This window comes from Zosterops lateralis (assembly GCF_965231275.1).
Source record: "Zosterops lateralis genome assembly, chromosome: 8".
In the NCBI taxonomy this organism is placed as follows: Eukaryota; Metazoa; Chordata; class Aves; order Passeriformes; family Zosteropidae; genus Zosterops; species Zosterops lateralis.
The window spans coordinates 31,463,487-31,489,898 of record NC_139768.1 but is presented as its reverse complement, the minus strand read 5'-3'; the positions used below and the strand labels follow the sequence as shown (position 1 = coordinate 31,489,898).

Genomic DNA, 26,412 nt, shown 5'->3' with positions numbered 1-26,412 from the left:
GCCCCTGCCCAGCTGCCATCCCCTTCAGGATGTGCTGTTGGATCCATAGACATTCCTTGTTACCCAGGCTGGGGCCAAATACTCCCTGTGGGCTGTTCCAGCCTCTGTGTTTTTGGAAGGCTGAGCTGTTTTGGGATGAGAGGGGAAGTGCAGGGCCAGCCAAGCCGTCATTCCCAGAAATACCCACTCCTAAATAAAACCTGAACCTCCAAACATTTCTTAATGGAGCCACTGACATTCATGGCTGGTAAATGAAATCCTGCTTTATTCCCACTCTTCATCCTTCAGCAGGGAAGCAGAACAAGGATGTTTTACCTGTACATCTTCTCCTTCCAAAGCCTGCAGCATTTCCCACCTTTTGCAACAGCAACTACCCCTGAATTATATTTAATATCCCATGGAAATTCTGCTCTGGGAAGGGACTTTCCAAACCACAAAGTCCAACCTTTTACTATTGCTAGAAAAAAATTTGATTTATCAAACTCAGTTTCTGCTTTTCCTCCCTCCCTCTTCTCCTCTTGCCCATCCACAGGGATTTGAAATTTTCCTATAGTTTCTATCCTAGAATTATTCAACTTGGGTTTTTGTTTATTCAATAACTTGTTTATTCCATTTCTTGGACCACTTGGGATCTTTTTTTTTTTTTTTTTTTTTGAGCTGATGGATGAAAGGTGGGTTTAAAATAGTCTCGGAGCAAGGACACAACCTCTGGGATATTAGAACCGGAAAGGCAAAATTCCTGAAAAACTTGGTTGTTTTCTTAATCCATTGTGTTTGCTTAAAAGTCTTTGAAGAATAATTTGTTTTGGTTATTAAAATGAATTAAACCAGGCAAAAGGAGAAGGAGAGGCCAAGTGGCACTAAATACAATTGACTTTTAGATAAACTAAAACTCAAACAGAACAAAACACTGTGGGTTGGATCAGGAGCCAAACAAGTGCAAATATTTTGAGGAATAAGTAAATTAATAAAGAGGTTATTCAAATATTGTGTAATTTCAACTTAAGTCTGAAATTATGTCCTTCCATATGTATAAATGTTATGCTTCCATGACAGCTGATAAATAATATTTGATTTTTTTTTTAATCTGTGCATTTTAGATTGGCAGATTTAATGCCCATAAAATTTTCAGCAGGGCTGCATTAATGAGGGAAAGTATTTCAGTAGTATTTAAATTATCAAGGAATTAAAAATATGAAATTACATTCTAGATTCTTGAAGTTTTCTGTAAGCTTTAATAGAGATTAAATGTGTATTAAGATAAATGATATTTTGTCAAAGTGGCAAGAAATAAGTGCAGGGATTTTTTGTTAAAACCATCAAATTTAGCTTTATTTAATGGTCAATTATAACTGACCATTGGTTTCATAAAAATAGAAATGGATGTCTTCCAAAGGAAGTAAATCCTGCAGTGTTTTCCTGCTGATCCATCCCACAGCTCTGTCAAAATAATAACTGGGATTAGCAGGGGAGAGCTGGAACCTGCAATACCCACCTGGTTTTATTTCCATTGTGCAGTGGCAGCTCATCAATTTTTAACTCCTGGAATTTCTAACTCCTGGAATTTCTAATTCCTGAATTTATAACTCCTGAATTTCTAACTCCTGGAATTTCTAACTCCTGGAATTTCTAACTCCTGGAAACTGCCAGGAATGCAGGGATTGCACCAGGAGTCGCCCTCAGCATTCCTTTCTGCTGCAGAAATTGTTAAAATTATTATCCAAGCAGCTGCAAAGAAACCTTGCCTGTATCCACACCCTGCTGGAAGCCTGGGTGGATGAAGACACACGTGGAATAGGAAGTGCAAAAGCAGCTGAACATTAAAATCAAGTAAAAAGAAGAATCTCTGGGGGTTTTTTACCCGTTATTTAATATTATTAAACACATCTATAAATCCAGTCATTAGAAGATCCTGTTAAGCACAGAGCACAGTTCAGAACTTGGGGATGGGTTCACAAAGCCTGGCCAGTCCCTTGTGGCAGTTTTTCCTCCACATTCCTTCCTGGGAGGAAGAGCATTTCAGCTTCTTTAAACTCTGTCAAACGAGTGACTTTAGTGCTTTGATGATGGGTTTATTTGTGATTTTCAGGCTCTACAGGACGTTCAAGGACAGCAAGTACCTGTACATGCTGATGGAGGCCTGCCTGGGGGGAGAGCTCTGGACAATTCTCAGGGACAGGTGAGCTTGTCCTGCAGAGTGGGAAGTTTTCAATGTCAGAATTCCAGCTGGAAGGGTTGGAAGGACCTCAAAGCCCATCCAGTGCCACCCCTGCCATGGCAGGGACACCTTCCACTGTCCCAGGCTGCTCCAAGCCCCAAAGTCCAACCTGGCCTTGGACACTGCCAGGGATCCAGGGGCAGCCACAGCTGCTCTGGGCACCCTGTGCCAGGGCCTGCCCACCCTCCCAGGGAACAATTCCTTCCCAATATCCCATCCAGCCCTGCCCTCTGGCACTGGGAAGCCATTCCCTGTGTCCTGTCCCTCCATCCCTTGTCCCCAGTCCCTCTCCAGCTCTCCTGGAGCCCCTTTAGGCGCTGGCAGGGGCTCTGAGCTCTCCCTGGAGCTTCTCCTCTCCAGGTGAGCACCCCCAGCTCTCCCAGCCTGGCTCCAGAGCAGAGGGGCTCCAGCCCCTGCAGCATCTCCAAGGCCTCCTCTGGATTCGCTCCAGCAGCTCCAGGTCCTTTTGATGTCACAGTTTTTAAATCACAATTTCCCATCTCAGAGCTTTTCCCACCCCTGTGTTTTCAGCCCTCCCTCTGGGAGTGTGGATATCAGCTCCCAGCTCTGCCACAGGGACACTGATAAATAATATCCATAAATATTTCCTGGTATTTATGGCTCATGCAAGACTGAGAGCAATGAGCAGGAGGAAATCAAGAGCTGTGCAGGGTCTATTGGCCCAGATATCCCATATTTACACCCGGGCTGCTGATTCAAGTGGGAATCAAAATCCACACCCTGCCAGGAGCACTGTTCCATCAGGATGCAGCAGTGACATAGAAAAAAATTAGTTAGGAAATGCCCCAAACCTCAGAGTCCCTGGCCTGGGAAGGTTGACCTTGGAGTGTTTGGGACTGCTGGGTACACATGGGATGTGCCCATGGAGCAGGAAAAGATGGAGGGAATTGTAACTATGGAATAACCTCGTCACTGGAGCAGAATTCCATTGAATTTGGAAAGTGATCAGAAAGCCAAAATTAAATTGTCTATTAATTCCCCAGAACATTTTTATTTTCTGCAGTTCTTCCCTTTCCCAGCAGCCTTTTTCTCACTGAAATGAGAACTGGAGCAAAGTTAGAAGGTGCTGGGTGGGATTTCTCCTGATCTTCTGTCAGAGCCTGATAATTCCATCTTTAATTCTCTGGGATTTAAACTGAGGTTTTGCTGCCATCTAGCTTAGACACCCTCCTGGCCTCAGCCAGCCCCAGCAGGCAGGGGGATGTGGTTTTCTTTGGAAAACTTCGGAGACAAGGATCCAAAGGTGCAGTTTGGAATTTGCATTAACTCTTCAAGTCCCAGCAGCTGAGATTCTTCTGCCTTTTGTCTCAGTTAGAAACATTAATAAAGAACTTATCTGCACACCTCAGAGGAATTTTAACACTCAAAAATCAAAGCTGTAATTAGAAAATAATACCTTTCTGCCTACAAGACAAGGATTACAATGTTTTATTTCTACATTACAGAATAAACCTTAAAGTAGTTTCAGATATTGGAGGCAAAGAGGCCAATTTTTGAATTTTCCAATTCAAAAATGGAAATTTAGTTAGATTGAGATATAAAGGTGAAATCAGCAACAGGAACTTCCCAAGTGTTAAAAAGTGATTTTACTGCAGTGATAAAAGTTTTAACAGCAGGAAGAATTCCATGGGGAAGGAAACCCCTTCCCAGAGATTCATCTAATGACTTTATCTCCTTTTCCTTCCCTCCTTCCCCCAGGGGTTCATTCGAGGATTCCACGACCAGGTTTTACACAGCGTGTGTGGTGGAAGCCTTTGCCTACTTGCATTCCAAAGGGATCATTTATCGGGACCTCAAGCCAGAGAACCTCATCCTGGATCACCGAGGTTATGCCAAGCTGGTGAGTGCCCAAAAAATCCCCCCAAACTCCTACACAGGTTTGGTCAGAGAGGGTCAGGAGCGAAGTCCCCTCACAGGGTCCATCAGGGGATGCTGAGAGGAGATGAGGGCTGGGTGTTGTCATCACCATCAGGATGCTTTCCTCTCTTCCAGCAGGGCTCAGGGTGTGGCTGAGATGGGAAATGCTGGTTCTGGCTCGGGATTCAGATCCATGCTCCTGGAATGCTGAGAAAAGGACAGCAGGAGAAAGACACCTGGCTGTCCTGGGCAAAAAAATTACCCATTTGTTCTAGAACTCAGGATGATGCCTTAAATGACACCTTGGGAAGGCTGACCTGGAACAGAGACTGGACACAGCTGGAGAATAAAGTAGATATTTATTGAAAGGCCTTTAGGATCCACCTTGAGCAGGACAGGAGCCTGACCAGGGCTACACCCAAGGTGGACCCAAAATGGTCACAAAATGGACCACTGGTCACAAGGTCTCACACTTCTATAAGTTTTGGTCCATTTGCATATTGGGGTTTAATTGTCCAATTCCAGCTCCAGGTTATGAGGTCCCATCCTTCTTGTTCCTCCCTTCAGCCACCCTTGTTTTTGCTTTTGGGCCTGAAAGTTGTCTTTGGTCCTCAGCAGGAAAAGGATTTGTTTTGTGTCCCTGCTCTGTGCAGAGCTGACTGACACTGACTGTGAGCTCAGAACTGCACCCCTGGGCAGCACAGAATCTGAAAATCATGAAAGCTGAAACTTAAGGCAACAAAGAGAGGCACCTTGCTTTTTTGGGGTATCCCAAATGGCCTGGTGAGAGCATGGAGAGGGGCAGGAGAGAAGAAATAGTGCACTTGGTGGGAGGTGCTGCAGGGCCCTTGGGCCCTTGGGAAGCCACCAGTGAAGGACAGGAGCCCTAAAAGGATTTGGCTCAGGAGGGGCTCCTGGGAGTCATGGGGGGCCAAGGGCTTTGTTGGTCTGGGGGCTCTTTGGGGTGGGAGCAGCTGGGGACAGTAACTCAGCCCATCATCACAGCCTGGTGGCAGCCTCCACATGTCACCTACTCAGTGACATTGGGATTTACCCTCTGCAGCATCTTCCTGAGGCTGGGGCTCCTCTGAGGTGTAGGGTGGTAGAGGAGGATGAGGTGCAAGGCTGTCCTGCTCCCACCCCAGGAGGATCTGGGACTGGGTCTCTGCTGGTCCCTCAGCAGCCCCCAGCTCCTCAGGCATGTCCCTGAATATGAGTGTCCCAGATCTCCCATGGGCTGTGATCAAGTGGCTTCCTGACCAGCCCCAGAGGACTCCACTTTCCAGATAATCTGATTTTCTGAGCTTGCCACTGCTGTGGGGACATTGCTGTAGGGCCACAGGGAGGCTGGTGAGCCCAGCACATCCCAACAGCCAAACTGGGAGGACACTTGTGCTCCATAAGGAACTTCACTCCTTATGGTGGGAGAAAAAAACAAATTTGGCAGCATGTGCTGAAGTCACAGAATACTGGAATGGTTTAGGTGGGAAGGGACCTTAAAGTCCATCCAGTGCCACCCCTGCCATGAGCAGGGACACCTTCCACTGTCCCAGGCTGCTCCAAGCCCCAAAGTCCAACCTGGCCTTGGACACTGCCAGGGATCCAGGGGCAGCCCCAGCTGCTCTGGGCACCCTGTGCCAGGGCCTGCCCACCCTCCCAGGGAACAATTCCTGCCCAATATCCCATCCAGCCCTGCCCTCTCACAGCATAAAACCATTCCTTGCCCATGTTAATTTAAATTTAAAATAAAGAAAGCAAAATAAATCAGCCTGAGCTGTGAGTTATAGAAAGTTCCAACCCCCAGGAAACCCTTGGTGCTGGTGTTTGCTTCCCTCATGGGAATTTTCCCAAGGATAGATCAGCAAAAAGGTCACTGTGGTTCCCTGGTCCTGGAATGACCTTCGGTGCTTTAATTAGGAGAAAATTCCCATGGGGAATCTTCCTTTCTGCCTTGCTTCACTTCAAGAGGAGCAGAGCCCATGGCTGACATTCTTTCTGATGCCTTGCCCTGACACTCTCCTACCCCTTCCCCCAGGTCGATTTTGGCTTTGCAAAGAAAATAGGATTTGGAAAGAAAACATGGACTTTTTGTGGCACCCCGGAGTATGTAGCCCCCGAGATCATCCTGAACAAAGGTCACGACATTTCGGCAGACTACTGGTCCCTGGGAATCCTGATGTATGAGCTCCTGACTGGCAGGTATGGGCATCGAAATTCATCCCAACATTTCGGCCCCTGTCACCCCAATGAGGCCAGGGCAGGGGCAGGGCTGGGCCAGGGAGCTCCAGCATTCCTTTTCCACTCAAATCATCTTTTTTTGGCTCTGAGTGGGCTGAGCACCATGGGAAAAGAGGAAGAGCTTGGCTCTGAATGTCTGGAAATAATGGGAGAAGGCGAAGGGCTTGCACTCAGCTGGGGAGGTTTGGTCCTGGATGGGCTGAACATGGTGGGGGAAAAGGGGAAGGGTTTGGTCCTGAATGGTCTAGAAACAGTGGGAAAAGGGGAAGGGTTTGCACTCAGCCTCACTGCTGGAAAGGGGGAGGCTGATGGAGCACCATCCCATCCCTTCCTGTATTTAATTTGGGATGTCACTGCTGCTCTTGGCAGTGGTGCCTTCCTGGAGCTTCCTCACCTCACCCCTGTGAGCTGGGGAAAGATCCATCCCCTCCATGGCCCATCCTTCAGGGCTGGACACACCCCCTATCCATGGAAAGCCAATTAATCCCCACTGCAGTCAGGTCCCATCACACAAAGATCAGCCAGGGAATGCTGCCCAGAGCCTCCTGCTGTTGGGATTCAGCTGCCATGGGAAGAAGAGGTTTAGTGTGGAGAACTTCTTTTTGGTACTTCCCTGCAGCCAACATCCCTGAATTCCAGAGCTCCTTGAGAAATGCTTAGGATCATGGGAAACAAAGCATTCCATCAAAGCATTGACATCTACCTTTTCTCATCTGGCTACACTTCATCAGGCTTCAATGCTGTTTTAAAGACAAATTTTTTTGAAAGACAGATTTTTAATCTCTTTTTTTTTTCCTGTGCCCTCTAAGTCCCCCTTTCTCAGGCCCAGACCCCATGAAGACCTATAACATCATATTAAGGGGAATAGACATGATCGAATTTCCAAAGAAGATTGCCAAAAATGCTGCTAATTTAATTAAAAAACTATGCAGGTAAGTGGATGAAAGAATAAAACAAAAAGCCTTGATGTTGTTTGCAAAGAAATGAGCTGGGCAGAGGGATTTAGGATTTGTTATTCCTTTTACAGGGACAATCCATCAGAAAGATTAGGGAACTTGAAAAATGGAGTGAAAGATATCCAAAAGCACAAGTAAGTGTCCTCTCCAGCAACCATCAGCTCCAACCCCAGAAAGAGGCATTTCAAACACCTCAATTTTCTCCTAACAAACACTTCCTATCCATAATGTAAATTCATCCTCCCTTTTGGTCCCATGGAAGGGATTACACGATGTCTTAGGAGTTTATTGGGATAAGAGCGAGTGAGAGACCCATTCCAGGAATGATTTCTCTCATCCATCAGTGCTGGATCTTCTCTTCTCCCATCCCCAAAGCAGAAGGAATGGATTGGATGGATATTTTTGTGGGAAGGCTCAGGGCTCATCCACCCACCTCGAGCAAACCAGACGGAAACCACAAGTGGGACATCCTTGAGCATGAAGTTGGGAGTTAACCCAATTCCATAGGAAAAAAGGGGCATTATGGGTCTCTTGTGGGAGGGATCTACGCTCTGGAAGGGAAAGAGCAGCTTCCAGGACATCTGCAGCAAGGAATGGTTCCCACCTGAGTGTTGGCAATTTCCACTTGTGTGGTGTCGCCACGGGGTTGCTGAACACTCTTCCTTCTTGGTCCCCAAAAAAAGATGACAGGAAGAATTCCCAAGGGATTTGAAGGTCTGTGGGAGATGAAACCTTGTTGTTGAAGCAATTTTCTTTTATTTTTGTGCTACACCTGTCTAACTGTTGTCTTCTTCCCTCCCTTCAGATGGTTTGAAGGCTTTAACTGGGAAGGGTTACGGAAAGGGACACTGACACCTCCCATAATCCCAAGTGTAAGTTTTCCTATCGTTATTTTCTCCTCCATGGCTAATTCCTCAGGGCTGCTGTGAGCTTTGGGCAGTGGTACATTGGGTTAAGTGGGAATAATGTGCTTTATTTCTTCTGGAGATGCTCGGAACAGTCACTTTAGGCACATTCCCAGCTCAGCTTGCTTTCCAGGCAGGCTCTTCCCTGGGAAGGCAGTTTGAGGAGGGCACAGCCATGGAGAAATCCCCTTTGTAGGAGGGGATTGAGGCAGGATCACTCACTCCAGCACACTTCCCTCTCTGTCACCTGCTCCACTTGTTTCTGCATCTCCTTCTCCCATTTCCGTGGAGAGCTGCCACCACTTCCACCCCTTCTCTCAGCTGTGTCTCCTTCCCTTCTCCTTTATTCCCACTTCCTTTGGAAAAGCAAGTGGGATTTGGATGCCGTCTTCCCCTCCTTTCACACTGGCCTTCCCTTCTGTGTTGTCCTTTGTGCCCGTGCCCCTCTTTCCCCGTCCCACATGAAAAGGGCTGTTGATGTTTAACCGGGAGCGGGCGCGGAGGGACAGCTCCGCTCATTTTCCTTTGCAGCAAAGCCCTTCCTTTGATGTCTTTGTGAGCCCTCCGCCCTCAAAGCCCCTCTGCAAAGGGAAACCAAACAGGATTAGCTGGCAGAAATTACCTCGGCCCCTTCTGTCCTGCAGCCTCCCCTCCTTGTTCCAGCCTAATCCCTGGGGATCACCGGGAGAATGCCATTAATGGGGGTTTATTGCACCCCATTGCTCCGTCCCGCAGCTCCTGCAGCAGGGGCAGGCCCAGCTCCGGGGCTGAGTCTGCCATCCCAAAGTTTGCTTAGGGAAAGAGCAGGAGGAGGCTTTCCCATCCCCCCTTTTGCCCTGTGGGATGCAGGAGCTCCCGGAGTCAGTGGGAGAAAGCAGGACTTGGCAAATCTCTCCCATAACAACTCAGAAATGTTTTGGAGATCAAAGCTAGGTTTGGTTGGCTTTTTTTATTATTTTTTTATTTTTTTTTCCCCTGTTAAGCTCAAGCTATGATGGTTTGGGTTAGAAGAGACCTTTAAGCTCATCCAGTTCCATCACCTTCCGTGGGCAGGGACAACTTCTGCTATCCCAGGTTCCTCCAAAAGCCCCTCCAGCCTGGCATTTGGCACTTCCAGGGATCCAGGGGCAGCCACAGATTCTCTGGGCACCCTATGCTATCCCAGGTTTCTTCAAGCTCTGTCCAGCCTGGCTTGGCCCATTTTTAATGCCTATTTATTCATCAGCAGGACCACATTTCAGGTCAGGCAATAAAGTCAAGTTGCTTTCTTCACATCCAGTTGCAATTCCTGCTTTCGGAATGCAGGGTGTCCGTGTAGCCTGAAGAAAACCCCAGGATATCTTCCTAACTGGTTTTGGTGGATTTTTAGTTCAGTAGGAGCATTTCCAATACTGCTCCTACTCCACATGGCAAGGCTGACTGGAATAGATGGGAGCATCCTTCCCTCTTCCAGGACAGCTCCAGACTGGCCCTAATCCTGATTCAACCCAGCTCATCCTTTCCCTGAGCTCTTGGGAGTAGCAGCTCCTCCAGACCTACTTCTGAGATCCTCTCTAAACCCATGAACTGTGAATTTTGCCAACCCCAGAGCTGTCAATCCTGCTTCAGCTCGTTTTCCACAAGTTTCTTCTGGCAAAGTCCCAACTGCCACTCTGAAAAGGGACCAAAATACAGCTCTGGGGGCAGACATCCATTTTTCCTTCAATCCACCTCTCCTTGTTAGCTGGGAAAGAGCCAGCAGGACAAAAACAACAACAACAACAACAACAACCAAACAAATAAACAAAAACCAACCAACCAACCAAACAAAAAAAAACCCAAAAAACCCAACACAAAACAAAACAAAACAAAACAAAACAAAACAAAACAAGCTTTTCCCAGTTCTTTAACTCTCATTTCTTACATGGCACTGCCAGTGAGGCAATCAGAGAGCTCTTATTCCATGGGATTTTTGGAGAGATCCCAATTTACAACCTGCTGCTAGGACACTGCTGAGCCTTGATGCCACAGCTGGAATCTGTGATTTCACCTCTCCTTAAAAGCTCAGGAAATCTTCCAAAGATGAGCTGAGGAAGCAAAGGGTGAAGGAGCCCCAACAAAGTCAACAGATCCACATAATCCGAAAGAAATTAAAACCACTAAGATTTTGTAGGGTGGGTTTATTTTTCCAAAATGAGTCGGGCATTCCATATTCCTCATTTCCCTCAAAATGTGTTCAGCAGCAGGAAAATACTGATGCAGTTGGGCAGCATGTTAAATGTAGAGCTGGAGCTGGAACTCCTGTCTTTTCCCAAGGCTTGCTGCATCATCCAACATCAAATGGAAATCTCAGGGGGGTTAACAAGGCCATGTGGTTTGGGGCAACCCCTGAGATCAGTCCAGGCTGGATACTGGGAAAAAAATATTCCTGTGAGGGGAGGCCCTGGCACAGGGTGCCCAGAGCAGCTGCAGCTGCCCCTGGATCCCCGAAAGTGTCCAAGGCCAGGCTGGACTTTGGGGCTTGGAGCATGGGATGGTGGAAGGTGTGACAGGGTGGGGCTTTAAGGTCCCTTCCCACCCAAACCATTACAGCATTCTGGGATTTAATGACTGTCAGTTGGCCCCTGGCTCAGGCTCTTCCCAAATGAAATGAAATGACTGAAAACTGCAGCAAGTGTTTTCCTGCTCTGGGTAAAGCTTAAAGTTCTTATTCTAGTAAGACTCTCATTGTTTTGGGCTGGAGAGTTGCTGGTTTAATTTTTATTTTTTTTAATTGTCTTGACTTTATCAAGTTCTCACTGTAAGAAAGTTCCCCTCCCTGTCACAAAGCAGCAACACCATCAATTCTATAGGCAAGGTAGATTTCAAATGTAAAGACTTCCAAAAACAAATGGGCTTGGCCTTCATCCTGGGAAAATGGGTTTCTCTGGAAGGATCCTGAGTTGAGCAATGTCAGGAAACTTGAAGGCAGCAGGGCTCAGCATCCTGGAGCCGTGGGTGGGAAATCCTGGGCTCGGAGGAGGCTTTTCCCAAGTCTCTTGTAAAAACCTTGTGGCAACAGGTAGGAAAACTCAGGGGGAGTAGGGGAGTTGGGGGAAATCCTCCAGCAAAAAGCTATGGGTGCAACACTTCTCTGGCTTGTTGGGGATTCTCTGGGATGCCTGTGGGATGAAGAGGGAATGTCAGCACTGAGATGAACATCCCCTTCTTGTCGCTCTTGCCCCCGCAGGTCGCGTCTCCCACGGACACGAGCAACTTCGACAGCTTCCCAGAGGACAGTGACGAGCCACCCCCTGACGACAACTCAGGATGGGACATAGATTTTTAATGTTATTTCTCTTACCTGCTTCTGCCTTGCTGAGGACAGCTTTTCCTGGGATGTGGCTGCCAGCGGAATTGGAAGACCAGAACTGGGGAGGATTTGTGCTCGGGGTCACCATGATGCCTTGATTGATGCTGCTCCAGTAACTCCAGTGGCATTAGGACTTCTTGCTTAGTGACAATAGTGCTCTCCATGTTTTCTGTTGGAACGTGACCTGGCGTGGGCATGGTGGTCCTGACACAGAGCCTTTCTCGGGCACAGAGCTCCTCCTCTGTCGCCCCAGAGATCCTGGCACACTCTTGGTTAGCAGAATGAGAGATCCGTAGAGTAAGAGGCACTTAATTCCAGCTGCTTTTTTTTCCCCTAGGATCAGTAGTAACTTATGAAGTGCTGCAGCTACTCCAGTGCAGGATTTGGGCTATTCCCACCCTCCGAGCTCCGCAGGGCAGCGCCGGGGCCCAGGAGGAGCATGGGCAAAGCACTCCTGTCAAAGCAGTGGGGAATGTGTCCTCTTCCTTTCCTAGCAGTATTCCCAACGAGACTGAATATTCCCTTCCCTCTTTGTTTTGGAAACATTTTGGCTCAGCCTGGTCAAACAAAAGCACAACTGCTGCAGATGCTGTTGAGGCAGAGTTGGGTTGCTTCCCTCACATGGCAGCACCACCTTTGGGCTTCAGTTCTCCTTTTCCTTGGTACCAATATGTGCGTGGAAAGAGAAAATCATGGAATGAATCCATTGTACATCCACTGATCCATGGTACATCCATTGATCCATTTCACATCTATTGATCCATTTCACACTGCTCCAATCACAGTCCTGAGCAAAGCAACAGCCACCCACCTGTCTGATTAGGGATAAAATTAAGGGTAACTTTTGACCTTTTTAGTCTCAAAGGGAAAAACATGAGACCTGTGATGTCCTTTCGAGATGCTACATCCATCCCTCACCTGGGAGGAAACCTGTCCCTTAACCATCCTGTCAGGAATATGTAGCAGAGGCTCCGTCCTCCTGTTTGATGATTCCATGTCTCCATGTCTGCATCTCATGAAAATAAAAATCCTGGGCCAGTCTGCTGGCTCTGATGGAACATTGCCAGTAATCCTGATGCCTCTCCAGGCTAAGGAGTTCCACAGGAAAGTGAGTGGGATTCAATGGGAAATGGATGTTGGATGATCCCTGTGAGGTCTTCAGCGTGCCACATGATTGTGTTTAACACAGGGATGGCCAAATCCATATGGAAAAAAGAACTGTGGAAAACAATATTGTCAGGATATGTGCTTTTCCCTCACTTCTATTTCTTTTCCTTTGCTTGAATTCCCTCCTCTGGTTTATAGGGTGCAGGAGAGGGATCCTGTCCTGGGTGCCCATTTGTTCCATATACACAGGACTAAAAGTTTATCCTGATATCCAACAGGAAACATCAGCTTTTGGTCTCTTTGAGGGACCTTGCCCCCCAAAAAATCACAGAATCATGAAACGATGGAATGGTTTGGGGTGGAAGGGACCTTAAAGCTCCTCATTCCAGCCCCTGCTGTGGGTGAGCAGGTGCTGCTGCCTCCTTTGATCTCAGCTGCCAAGAGCTGACCACAGAAAGATCAAGCCTTGCTGACAAGGACTTTTCCCACATATTATATGGAAAAGGTCTGTTTGAGCAGTAAAAATCCCTTCTCTGATGCCAAGTCCCAACTCTTTTGCATGTTTTTCATTAAAGGATGTAACCAAAGGGGTGTTTGGACAGCGTGGGCCGTGTCTGCGGTTTAACATGAGCTGGGTCGTGTGACACCTTTGGAAACAGCCTGTGGCTCTGGAATTCCCTCTCCTTTCCAAAGGGTCACAGTCACTTCTGCTGTTCTTTAACCATTGAAACTTCATTTGCCTTCCAAATCACAGAGGAAAGACAGCACCTGCTGGCTTCTCCACCTTTCTCCAAGGGATGGACAGCACTGAGAGCCAAGGCTGAGCACGAGGGCTAAAACATTCACCAGGCATCTTAAACAGGCCTATCAGCCAAATGCTTCCCTCACGTCCCCCTGGATTTTCCCTCCATGGGGACAACTTTCTGTAGGAGGAGTTTGTCCCAGGGTGGTGGCACCTGATGCAGTTGGCAGGCAAGGAGGAGAAAGCACCACAAGGATCTGGGGATCAACCTGAAAACATGACAGGAAGGAGGGTCTAGCATGGGCTGAGGAGTTGGGTTTCTTTTTCCTGTTTATTTTTTCCTTGTGCCAGGCATGGGAATTGGCACCTGCAGCGTGCACTGTGCTGAATCTGAGTTTATTTTGATATCAAACTCCTCACTCGACTTCCATGGCTTCTCCTGAGCATTAACACTTCGCATATGTATATGATAAGCCTTCAGTTATAATAATATATTTAAGTTGCTTTATATATATCTCTATATATCCACAACAAGGGATTGCCTCTGTGTTTCCACCTCCTGTCCTTATTTCTTTGTCTCCTTTCCTGATCTATGGGACGACAGCGTTTTTTACAGAAGAGGGAATCGGCTCCCACATTTCCAAAGGGGGCTTTGGTTGGTGTTGTAGCTTCTCCTCTGGAGCTGCACTGCCCACAGCAAACTCTTCTTCAACAACAGGACCACGAGTAGATATTTCTGTAAATAGGTATTTTCGTGTTGATGTTTTGTGGGTCACACAGAACTTTCTGTTCTTTTCCAGTTCCATGGCATTATTCCTTCATTTCCTTATTTGTAATGTAATGTTTTTAGGTCGAGGTAGACTTGAATTAATGTCATATTTGTCAGTATGATTAAACTTTCTGTCAGCTGTCCCATTCACCCACTCGTCCCATAGTTCTAGAACGTCACTGGCTATCTGGCATTGTTGCAAGTGCCTTAAATCCATGGCATCTTATTAAACAAAAAAAAAAAAAAGACAAATTTGGTGTTATGCTGCATGACAGAGACAAACACACCTCAAACTGTCGTCCTTTCTTAGCTTGCTGCGTTTTACAGTTCTTTCTGCTACCGATTTCTAAGCCTTTATTATCTGATCTTGATGAATTACAGAAATGATGACGTCGTTCTCTGATTTCTGTTCAATGTACCAGAGCTGTGTATCTGTTAATGAGATACAGAGTCATTTCTGTGAAATGTATAAATGTGATGTGCGGGTCAAATTAATCTCTGACATCCTAGCAGTCCGTAGACAGGTATTCCTGTTTTGCTAAGCTCTGCAGATCCCACCCATCCATGCTGTCCCCTCCACCCTGGGAATCTCCCACCTGGGAAAAATCCACCCCGCCGGCGTTTTCCCCACTTAAAACCCCCTCGGTGCAAAGGCGAGGCTCGTTTGCACCACTGAACCAAACAGGATCTGTTCTTTTCCCTGCATCCACGGGGATGAGCCCTGGAAGCTCCCCCGGCCCTGACACCGAGACTTGGGCGCTTTTAAGGCTTTCTCAGAAAAAGGGGAAATTCCCATTTGGAGTTGCCTCTCCCCGCCGAGTCCCGATTTATGCTGGTTTTGCCCCAGCCCTTTGTTTTGTACTCTGATTTTCTCTCTCTCCTTCCATGGCAGAGGTTTTGTTTGTCCATGGGCAGATGTCGGTCACGCCCCGGCCATCGGCCGCTTGCACTCTTTGGATGTTGAATGAGGAACTTTGGGTTTGTTTATTTTTTTTTTCCATAAACTTCCATGGCTTTTGTTTCGCTCTGTACTCCCCCTGCAGCTGTAATTGCCGAGTGCCTGTTGTATACTTTATAGAGTTGAAATAAAAATAATTACTTTTGAACTGTCAGTGGGTTTCTTCCAGAGCAGGAGCCAAGTTTGGCAGAGATCTTCTAGATGGTGGTGAAATGTGGGGTTAAGGGGGTTCTGCTCCCAGAACTGGTTGCCACGAGAAGCTGTGGCTGCCCCTGGATCCCTGGAAATGTCCCAGGCCAGGCTGGATGTGGCTTGGAACACCCTGGGATAGTGGAAAGTCCCTGCACATAGCAGGGGTGGCACTGGATGGGCTGTAAGGTCCCTCCAAACCCAACATCAGTCTATGATTCGATGATGACACAGAGGTGAGCAAAAGCTGGGGAAAGGAGCAACCAAACATCCTCTCGGGAGGGGAATAAATGCGGTGGCAGCCCAAGGAGGAGCTGGGAATCATCATCAATTATTTTGCAGGATGCAGCAATCGCAGGTCGAAGTTAATAACGCAATAAAAACCCCAGGGTGACGTGGCCCTCACCTGAAACTGCCAGGGGAACACCGAGATTTCGGGGCGAGGCTTGGCGCTCATTATTCCGGGCTAAAAATAGGGAAGGCAAGAGGGGTGGCCGGGCTGTGCGGGGGATGTCGCCCGGTCGTGACTCAGCCGCTGCTGATGACACCTGCCCGCCGCGCTCCCGAAACCTTCCCAGGCAATTATTAGCCCGGTTTGAGCCACTCGGGCCTGGAACAGCTGATAGGGGATACCGGGACAGCGATACCGGGACGGGGGGGCGGGAATTGCGGGAATTGCAGCGCCCGCAATCCTCCGCCCCGGGGGATTTTGGGGGGGGCTGGGGCGCTGTTCCGGCTCTTCGTATTCTCGTTTAAACCGAGCTGAGAAAAGGAATAAATAAGCAGGGTTAATTAACGGGGGTTAAGTTAATTACCGGACAGGGAGGGGGCCGCCATGGCGCGGCGGGACCGCCAGGGGGCGCCCCGGGGCCGCGCTGCCCCGACGGGGGAGGAGGAATGGGGAGAACGAGGGAATGGGCAGGGAATAGGGGAATGGGGGAGTGAGGGAATGGGGGAATGGGGGAGTGAGGGAATGGGGAAATGCGGGAATGAGGGAATGGGGGAATGGGGGAGTGAGGGAATGGGGGAATAGGGAGGAAATGGGGGAATGAGGGGAATGGGGGAATTGGGGGAATGGGGGAATTGGGGGAATGCGGGAATGAGGGGAACAAGGGAATGGGAGAATTGGGGGAATGGGGAGGGAACTGGGGGAATGGGGGGGAATGGGAAAGGAATGGGAAGAATGGAGAATAAGAGGGAATGGAGAGGGAACTGGGGGAATTGGGGGGAATGGGGGAAATGAAGGGGAATGGGGAGGAGATGGAGGGAATGGGGCGAATGGGCGGAATGGGGAGGGAATGGGGGAAATGAAGGGGAATGAGGGGGAATGGGGGGAACGGGGTAGGAATAGAAAGGGAATGGGGGGATTGGGAAAGGAGTGGGGGAGACGCCTTTGATCTCCCCGCATCAAAGGGCCCGGAGCTCCCCCCCAGCGGCGCTGCCCCCCCGGGCCGGCCGGGGTCAGGGGAGCAGGGGGAGGACACCGAGAGTCGCGCGGCGTGTCCCCGCCGTGTCCCCGCACGCCGCCCGGCGCGGGGGGATGCGGAGCAGCCCCTCTCCTTTCCTGCGAGCCTGCGCTGGCGCCAGGAAGGACGCGGGGGAGGCGGCGGGGGGAGACTTAGAGGAGACCAAAGCACCGACTCTGCCATCGGGGGAGGGCGGGGGGGCTCCCCGCACCCACGGCGGCCCCCGCCCGCTCCGGGGGGGTCGCACGAGGAGGGAGCGTCCCCCCCTTTCCCCGTTGCCGGTCCCCTCCGTCGGGCGCGCCCGGCTGGAGACGGCGGCGGCGTCGGGGCGTGCGGAGCATCTGGCCGGGAACCGGGGCGGGGGGGGCCGCCCCGGGCCTCGCGAAACCCCCTCCCGACCAATGCGGGACCCTCGGGGCGGGGCGGGGGCGGTTTTGGGGGCTCGCGGGCACGGCCCCCCAGCCGCCCCCGGGAAAGGCTTTGAAATGGCAGGCGGCGGGCCCCCCGCCCCGAGGGGGCGGGCAGGAGGCAGCCCCGGGGGTATAAAGGCGGCGGAGGAGCGCAGGAGCCGCTGCCGGCGGCTCGGTGCTGCTGCTCGGGGACACCGCGGGCACGGGAGGGCACGGGAGGCTCCACGATGCGGGGGCTGGTGGCGCTGCTGGCGGCGCTGAGCTGCGCGGCCCCGGCGGGGCGGGCGGCGGCTCCCGGGGCTGCCCTCAGCTCCAACGCCATCAAGGGACCCCCCCCGGGGGCGGCGGCCGAGGCCAGCGCCGCCCCCGCACCCCCGTTCGACGGCAGCAACAAGGCACCGCCGGCCGCCACCCGGCAGGTAGGACACAGCGGGCATGGAGCCGCGGGACAGCGGGGATGGAGGGGACACACTGCGGGAGTGGAGATGGGGACACAGCGGGGATGGAGATGGGGACACAGCGGGAATGGAGGGGACACACACCGGGGATAGAGGGGGACACAGCGGGGATGGAGATGGGGACACAGCGGGAATGGACTTGAGGGACACATTTGGGGTGAAGGGTGGGACGTCGGGGATGAGGACACACACACCGGGTGATGGAGCAGGGGGACAGCGGGGACGGCAGGGATAGAAGAGGGGGGACACAGCGCAGACGGGCGGAGGGGCTGCCCGGGGCACGCAGGGACACCCCGGGGGTGGACAGGGGGACACCGGCCGTGGAGGAGAGGACGCGCGGGGAGACGGGAACACAGACACATCGGGTGGAGTGAGGGACATCTCGGGGATGGAGGGGACACCGGGGACGGGAGGATGTCCCGGGCTGGAGGCGGGAAGGGACACACGGGAGATGGACGGAGCGGACGCGCCGGGGATTGGAGAGAGAGAGTAACCGGGGATGGAGGCACAGGACACTCGGGGATGGGAGCCTCGGCCCCGCTGATCCCCCTCCTCCTTTGTGCCCCGCAGCCTTTCCCGTGCGCCGAGGACGAGGACTGCGGTCCCGAGGAATTCTGCGGGGGCGCGGCCCGCGGCGGGGGGGCCCCGCTGTGCCTGGGCTGCCGGCGGCGCCGCAAGCGCTGCCTGCGCGATGCCATGTGCTGCCCCGGCATGGCCTGCAGCAACGGTGAGCGCCGGGGACAGCCGGGGACAGCCGGGGACAGCCGGGGACAGCCAGGGACAGCCGGGGGGCCGGGGACAGCCCGGGGGCCGGGGACAGCCGGGGACAGCCGGGGACAGCCGGGGACAGCCGGGGGGCCGGGGACAGCCGGGGACAGCCCGGGGGGCCGGGGACAGCCCGGGGGCCGGGGACAGCCGGGGACAGCCGGGGGGCCGGGGACAGCCCGGGGGCCGGGGACAGCCGGGGGCCGGGGTCCCCACGCGTGTCTGACAGCCGCCCCACTGCCCCCCCAGGTCTCTGCACGCCCCTGGAGCCGCCCCACGGAGCGGCCGAGCCCGAGGAGACGGGCACTGAGGCGCTGCCCCGACGGACGCCCGCGCCCGCCTGGATACCCACGGCCAAAGGTGAGGAGTCACGGCTGCTGTCACCGCGCTGTCCCGCCTGATGCTGCCAGCCTGCCCTGCTGTCCCCTGGGCATCAGTTCAGGCTGCCCCCTGCCCTGGGATCAGTCCGGCATGTCCCCTTTCCCCCCTGTCCCCCATGGGATCAGTCCGGGATGCCCCCCCAGCCCCACTGACCCCAGAAGACAACCCCGGGATGCTCATCCTGCCCGTGGGGTAGTTCGGGATGCCCACTGCACCCTGTAGGATCGATCAGTGTGAGATGCCCACCCCTCCCCAGCGTCCCCAGAGCTGTCCCCCTGCCCTGCTGAGCATCCCCAGATCTGTCCCCCCTGCCCGGCTGAGCATCCCCTCGCTGTCCCCCTGCCCGGCTGAGCATCCCCTCGCTGTCCCCCTGCCCTGCTGAGCATCCCCTCGCTGTCCCCACGCAGGCGAGGAGGGCGACTTCTGCCTGCGCTCGTCGGACTGCGCGGCCGGGCTGTGCTGCGCCCGCCACTTCTGGTCCAAGATCTGCAAGCCGGTGCTGCGGGAGGGGCAGGTGTGCACCCGGCACCGGCGGAAAGGCGCCCACGGCCTGGAGATCTTCCAGCGCTGCCCGTGCTCCGAGGGGCTGGCGTGCCGCCTGCAGCGAGAGCACGGCCCCGCCGACCCGGCCCGCCTGCACACGTGCCAGTCCGTGCTCTGAGCGACACACGGACCGGACAGACGGACACACGCTCCGCCGGAGCGAAGGTTGTTTCTCAAGGGAACTACTCCGAAAGCGACTTGTTTGCAGTACGTTACTGTGTTGTGAATACTCGAGCTGGCACTTAGCTGTACATAACGCCGGGACTTTTCAGTGACTTTTTAATAGAGTTGGTTTTTTTTTTTTTTTTTTTTTTTTTTTTTGTGGTTTTGGTCATCTCCTCAAGCCGTGGCCGTGACTTTGTACACACTGGGTTCTGCTCGAAGGGATGCCGCCGTCTCCGTGCGAGCGAATAAAAACAAAAAACCACCTTTTTTAAATTCTCCCCGCGCTGCCCGCACGCCCCTCCCTGCCCTGCGGGAAGGAGGGAGGATGTGCCCGGGGGAGCAGAGACACGGGCGGGGGCTCCATCCCCGCCAGCCCACGGGAAAGGCTGCTGGGTTGCTTTATCCAGCTGCTTTCTAGGAATTCCGCGGTGGCCACTGATGCCCTCTGGCCACCAAACCGAGGAGAGGGAGCGCGGATGGGGCTCTGGGAAGGGCACCTGGCAGCAGAACCCCTCTCCCTGGTTTTGGGAGGGAGGAGGGAGTGAGGGATCACCGGAGGGGCTGTGCTGGACCAGCCGCGGGCGCTGCCGCTCTCCACCGCTCGCTCCTTGCTCTGTGCACAATAAAGATTTATTTTTTTCCCCTCATTTTGCATCTTGTTCCTGTGCCTCTTCGGCCTTTTGGGATGGCTCGGAGGGAGGGAAAGCTGCGAACAGACGTTTTTCCCCAGCCCTTTAGCTGCCCCTTCTCTTTCGGGTGGTTTTTGTGGGGCTGCAGGTGCAGTGCTGGCCCCGGCTGCCCTCAGCCTCCCTGCAGCCTGGGCAAGGGCTTGGAGTGCAAAATCACCGTGGAGCCTCCCCTCTACACCCCAAAATGGCTTTGCACCCCAGCCCAAATCCACCACATCCCTGGGGGCTCTGAGGGCGCCGAGCATCCCTGAAATGCTGCTTTGCTCGTGGGTGTTTGGTGGCTTTGGGGGTGGTGCCGCCTCTTTAGGGTGTTTAATTCCCTGGAGAACACGGGATTGTGGAATTCCAGCCCCACTGCAGCTCCGGGTGGTGCTGAACCGAGGCCACAGGTGCAGAAAATGTAAAGGAGGGAGAACGGCCCCAGGGAGAGGCAAACGTTCCAAGGATCATTCCCAGCTGAGAGCAGCCAAAACTCCCCCACACTGGAGGGTAAAACACTGATGGTCCTTAAACCACCCAAACCCCACCCTTTAAGTCTGTGTGGAGCAGCTTTTGCTGGAGCCACAGCATGAGCTGGGGGTTGAAGAGTTCCTGACTCAGAGGCTGGAGTTTAGTGCTCGAATCATCATTCAAGGCTGTGAAAATTAAAAAAAAAAAAAAAAAAACACCAAAAAAACAAACAAACAAACAAACAAAAAAAAAACCCAAAAAAACCAACCACCCAAACAACAACAACAAAAAAACAACAAACCCAAACAAACCACAGTTTAAAGTACTTTCAAAAGCCATACTTAAAAAAAAAATTGCATAACATCCACACCATACATAATATAATTATTTTATTATCATGATAATGTTATGCCCACTAGGAGTCAATGGCACTGGGGCAATGAAGGGACCTGGCTAACAGAAGCATCAGGAACTGTTCAGATGGGTTCAGATCTGCCATGTAAATAATATTTTATCCCTGGGACATTTAAACCACTGTCATTGGGGTCAGGGTTTTTTCTCCAGAGAGTGAGAGGGATCAGCACAGCTTTGACACCTCTGTGGGCAGGGAAAAATACCCTTGTGGGGCATTAAATACCATTTCTTGTCCTCTTTGGTACATCTTTGGCCTCCATCCTCTTCTGTTTTGTTCAGGTTGGCCACTCCACACCTGTCCTTGCATTAGCCAAAAATGTTTCTTGTGCCTTGACGTTCTTCACTTTCCCAGCCTGGAGAAAGGAAAAAAAAAAAAAGCATTTTTAGCAGCCATTCTGAGGCAAGAGGAGCTCAGGTAAGCACTGGTTCCATCTGTGTCCCATGGTCTGTGCCCAGCAGGGTGGATGCTACCACAGACATCTCCAGAATAATTAACTTCATGGATAGATTCCACAAAAATGATGGTTTTTTATAGGTTTTATTCCCTCCTCTCCCCTCTTACCACATTTGCAGTCAGGATCTCTTCCCATTTCTGCCCCTTTTGGACTCTCAGGGTTTGTTCTTTAGGTGAATCCAAGAAGCTGGATTTAGTAAATCCAAGAAATTAGATTTAGTAATATCCCTTAGGAAAATAAAACCCCATGAGAATATGACCCTGTGTCCGTGAAGATTAAACAAAAGCTGTTCTTGAAGGGAGGGATTTTCAGGCTTCCCTTGGCCCTGGGCATCTTTCTGTCCCCAAAACCTGAACCCACTTTAGGTCTGCATCATCCTGGGAAGTCAAAATACTCCTCTGACAGCTCAGGAATGGGGATAGACACCCCCCGAGCCCTGAAATGTGGTCACAGGAGGCAGAAGCAAAGGCTGCTCATGTCCCCCTTTCCCAGGGGAAAGGCACTGGGATTCCCTGAGGAATAAGCAGGTGGCATCACCGTCGTCCCTCCTGGATCCTTCCCCTCAGTGACATATTCTCCCTATCAGAAATGCCTGAATGAATTCCTTGCTAGCCCCAAACCAACCCAATAACGACAACAACAACAGCAAAAAGGTTTGTGGGAAAAAGAAAATATAAAACTTGGGGGGAAAAAATGGAATGTGTGGAGCCTCTGAGTCTGGGCTGGTTGGTGTGTCCAGTCTGAGAGATCCAGAGGGAGAAACTCCAGCCCCAGACACACAAACCAGTGACCTCTCCTGGGAAAGACATCTCAGGATGCACTTCCCCACCACCCTCCTCCTCTCTAAGGGAATTTTTCCCTCCAAAAAGTCTGGAAAACCCTAAGGAAGAGGAGATCCAACAAAAGAAGCAGGTTTTGGTGGATGTACCTGCTGCTCCCGCTTTTAGGGCTGGAAGAGCTCCAACAAAGCTCGGGGAAGTTCAAGATTTAATATTTATAATCATAGAAAGCTGTAAATCTGTAAATCCCATCCCATGGCTTCTGCTGGAAAGGGACACCTTCCACTGTCCCAGGCTGCTCCAAGCCCCAAAGTCCAGCCTGGCCTTGGACACTGCCAGGGATCCAGGGGCAGCCCCAGCTGCTCTGGGCACCCTGTGCCAGGGCCTGCCCACCCTCCCAGGGAACAATTCCTTCCCAATATCCCATCCAGCCCTGTCCTCTGGCACTGGGAAGCCATTCCCTGTGTCCTGTCCCTCCATCCCTTGTCCCAGTCCCTCTCCAGCTCTCCTGGAGCCCCTTTAGGTGCTCAAAGGGGCTCTGGGATCCTTCAGCCCTTTCTGGGTCCCAGACCCCGCCAGCCCCGGGATTCCAGTGCCTGGATAAACACGGAGGGTTTGAAGGGAAGATGGAATCCCTCCGTGGTTTTCCCGAAATGATTTTCCTGCGCTGTGAATGCAGATCCCGAGGAGGTGGATCACCAGAAATCCCCTCTCTGCCGCACTCAGTCGCGGCATAAAGGAATTAAACTTCCCAGGAGGGAGGATGGGACACGGCGCAGTTTTTGCTGTCCTTTGGGGAGACTTCAAGGAAGCAAATCCTATTTTCTTCCCATTTTCTTCCTAAGTTCTTTCAGAAACCGCTTCCACCCCAAGCTGTCAGACAGAAACCCCCCTTTTATTTTTAAATAATTGTTTAAAGCCGATGCTCGCACCCTCCTCCTCCCTTCCACTGATCTTCACATCGTGTTTAAAACTAAACGCCCCTAAAAAACGCTCGTGTGAGGAATAAAACCTCACACAGCGCAAGAAAGGGTTACTAAACCCTTTAAAACTACCCACAGGCATTAAAAGGGAAAAAAAAACCCTGTTTGGTTGCTTTTTTTTTTTCTTTTTAATCCTCACCTCTCCTGACACAGAGCAGAACCCTGCCCCTTTGGGCTCGGGAAGATGAAACAGAGCGAGCAGGTGAAAACCTTTGTGGCTGCAACGCAACACGCAAAGCTTTGGGGTGGTTTGGGGGTTTGTTTTCCCCTTTATTTGGGGCCGCCTTTTTTTTTTTTTTTTTTTTTTTTTTTTTGGGGGGGGGGGGGGGGGAGTTCCCCCACCTGCTGGAGCTGCTCTTTGTCCCGAGCCTTTCTTTCAGCTGGGCCCAGCAGACCTTGATCTCCCCCGGGAGGGGAAGCCGAGCATCCAGGTGGTCCAGGTGGAGGCTGCGGGCTCCTTCAAACGCATCCCCGCTAATCCAAGGGGATGTTTATTCCCCCTTTTTTCCTCTTTTTTCCCCTCTCTCTCAAGTCGCTTTGTTTCCCCTCCCTCAGTGCCCGGCTTGTGTCCCTAATTAACACCTTAAGAGGGGGTGAGGATAACCGGGATGCTCCGGGAGGGCACTGCTGGGCACAGCTCCTAATCCAGCCCTGCCGGAGGGAGGGAGGGAGGGGACCCATTAGCAGGTGATTTTGGGGAGAATTAACACCATCAGCATTTAAATGGGCACGGCCTGATGAAAGGCTTGGCTTGGCTGCAAGCGCCAGTAGCCTTTTCCCCACCAAAAAAATCCCAGTTTGGGATGAGGAAAGGGAAGCGGTTGTAGGGGATGGATATTGTGGGGTGGGCAAAGAGCCCGCCTGGGTTTTCCCTGAAGTTAAAGGATTCCACAAGGGCACAGCAAAGGGGTGAAGGTGCTGTAAACCCCCCTCCAAATTTTCTCCTTTTTATTTGACATAATTGGTGGAGGTTGCTGTGGAGGAAGGAGGGAATGCTGCATCCTGCAAGGATGGCCTTTGGGCTCTGCAGCTTTTATTTCACCTTTTTAATGTTAAATCCATAGGTGACACAGGGTCAGGGTAGATAAATCCGGGGGAAAAAAAAAAAAACCCAGCAAACTAATCATGGAGTCGTTAAGGTTGGAAAAAACCTCTAAGAGCATCCCATCAAAATCCTGGTAGGCGAATCAGAAAATATTACAACTCCAGAAACACAAAAAACACGGGATGAGGAGGTGGGACCGTGTTCCCAGGAAAATTTGGCGGCTCCCAAGTCCCAAAGCGAGAGCAGGAGAGGCCTGGAAGGCTGTAAACAATGCTCAGGACGTGCCCGAGGGTTGTTTTTGCTCTTCCCAATGCAAGGAGGAGTTGGAGTGTCCAGCTCAGGACAAACCCAGCTTGGGGCTACAAATAAACCTCCTGACTGGAGTCACCTGGGGACAAAGGGAACTCGTGGAAGATGGAGACTGAGGAGGTGATTACTGATTTAGGAAATCTCTAAACGCTGGTTATGGGCACTGGGAAGGATCCCTCTGGAAGTGTCTGGAGTTGGAGGAGGGTTTATTTAACTCATAATTTAGTTTTTCTTGTATCCTGGCTCCTTAGGGCCTTGTTGGGAAGGTGATCCAGGGCTGCTGTCAGATCCACAGGGAAGTGTTGGTCCTTTTTAGTTTCGATATATAAATGATTTCTATATAAAAATACTTTCTATATATAAATATTTTGTCTATATATATAATTTCTATATATATAAATATAATATTTATTTTTAATTTTAAATTAAACCCTCCTATGAAACACTCATTGGTTGAAGATTCTGATTTTGAGAGGAATAAGGGATTTTTCTGGTGGGAAGTGTCCATGGCAGGGGTTGGAATGAGGTGATCTCTCAGGTCCATCTTCATGTGGCAGGATGGGTTCTCAAGCCACTCTTGTCTTTAGGTGATTAAAAAGAAAAAAAAAAAATCCAAAAATTGAAATATCTGATCTTATTGTGCCTGGCTCAATGTTTCTGGGGCTAATGGAATTTGGTTTAAAATGCACCAGTGCCACCATCAATCAGTAAAGAATTAGATCATTTTAGGGTTTTTTCCAGCCCAAGATGTGGATTTTTATAGCATTAACAGAAGGGCAAAGTGTTGAATGACACATTCCAAGATTGGTTCTCTTTCTCTATTTTTTTTTAATTAATCCTGAGAGCCACAAATGAAAGTATTTCTATACAGTATTGATCTTTAATTCTCCCTTTTCCATTAATTTATAGGAGGGGGAGGGAGGTTGTAGCTTCACTGCCAGTCCAGGTGGCCCTTGAAAATACCAACTTCCCAATTTGGGAAGAAGTTGGACAATCCTGGAAGTCGTGGACCTCACCCTCCTATTTCTCAACAACAAGACTCACTCAAAAATCAATAAATCCCAAACCTAATGATTTGAATTTAATTTGTTTCAGTATCTCTCCATTGAGTGAGGATGGTTTCAGGGTGGCGCCAAGGTCTGTGAGAATCTCCCTGCAGGTTTAGGACACCCCAAGGTGTGTGAGGGTGTCCCCGGTAGTTTGGGGTGTCCCCAGGGTGGGTGTGAAGAGGTCCCTGGTGTTTTGCGATGGCCCCAAGGTGTGTGAGCAGCTCCCTGCAGGTTTGGGGTGGCCCCATGATGTGTGAGCATGTCCCTGGTGATATGGGGCACCCCAAGGCGTGGGAGCAGGTCCCTGCTGGTGCTTTGGGGTGGCCCCGAGCTGTGTGAGGCAGTCTGTGCGGGTTTGGGATGACCCTGAGCAGTGTGAGGATGTCCCTGCAGGTTTGGGATACTCCAAGCTGTGTGAGAATGTCCCTGCTGCCAGTTTGGGGTGGCCCCAAGGTGTGTGGGGCAGTCTTTGAAGGTTTGGGATACCCCAAGGTGTGTGAGCATGTCCCTGAAGGTGTGGGGTGGCCCTGAGCTGTGTGAGGCTGTCCCTGGTGATTCGGGGCACCCCAAGCTGTGTGATGATATCCCTGCAGGTGCAGGGCACCCCAAGCTGTGTGAGGAGGTCCCTGTTTCTTTGGGGTGGCTCCCAGGTGCGTGTGAGGAGGTTCCTGGACTTTTGGGGTGACCCCAAGCTGTGTGAGCATGTCCCTGCAGGTGTAGGGGGACCCCAAGCTGTGTGAGGCTGTCCCGGCAGGTTTTG

At 51.3% G+C, this 26,412-nt stretch overlaps 2 protein-coding genes across 4 annotated transcripts in view; both read left to right on the top strand.

Moving 5' to 3' along the window:
- PRKG1 (protein kinase cGMP-dependent 1) overlaps positions 1–14,397 on the top strand; it is a gene marked incomplete at its 5' end in the record, with an annotated part of 363,931 nt that extends 349,534 nt beyond the window's left edge. For all 3 annotated transcript variants that reach the window (XM_083866088.1, XM_083866089.1, XM_083866090.1), the window contains 7 exons: positions 2,090–2,179; positions 3,938–4,079; positions 6,132–6,295; positions 7,144–7,266; positions 7,362–7,424; positions 8,096–8,162; positions 11,404–14,397. In XM_083866088.1, the coding sequence (XP_083722214.1) occupies positions 2,090–2,179; positions 3,938–4,079; positions 6,132–6,295; positions 7,144–7,266; positions 7,362–7,424; positions 8,096–8,162; positions 11,404–11,502 (748 nt within the window). In that variant the 3' untranslated portion in view covers positions 11,503–14,397. The remainder of the gene's footprint in view (positions 1–2,089; positions 2,180–3,937; positions 4,080–6,131; positions 6,296–7,143; positions 7,267–7,361; positions 7,425–8,095; positions 8,163–11,403) is intronic.
- A 2,997-nt stretch (positions 14,398–17,394) lies between these two features.
- DKK1 (dickkopf WNT signaling pathway inhibitor 1) lies at positions 17,395–20,157 on the top strand (the record flags this gene model as incomplete). Its single annotated transcript, XM_083865922.1, has 4 exons — positions 17,395–17,586; positions 18,196–18,352; positions 18,640–18,750; positions 19,179–20,157. 4 exons carry the CDS (start codon positions 17,395–17,397, stop codon positions 19,430–19,432), a joined length of 714 nt encoding a protein of 237 aa, XP_083722048.1. The 3' UTR covers positions 19,433–20,157.
- Positions 20,158–26,412: the final 6,255 nt, after the last annotated feature.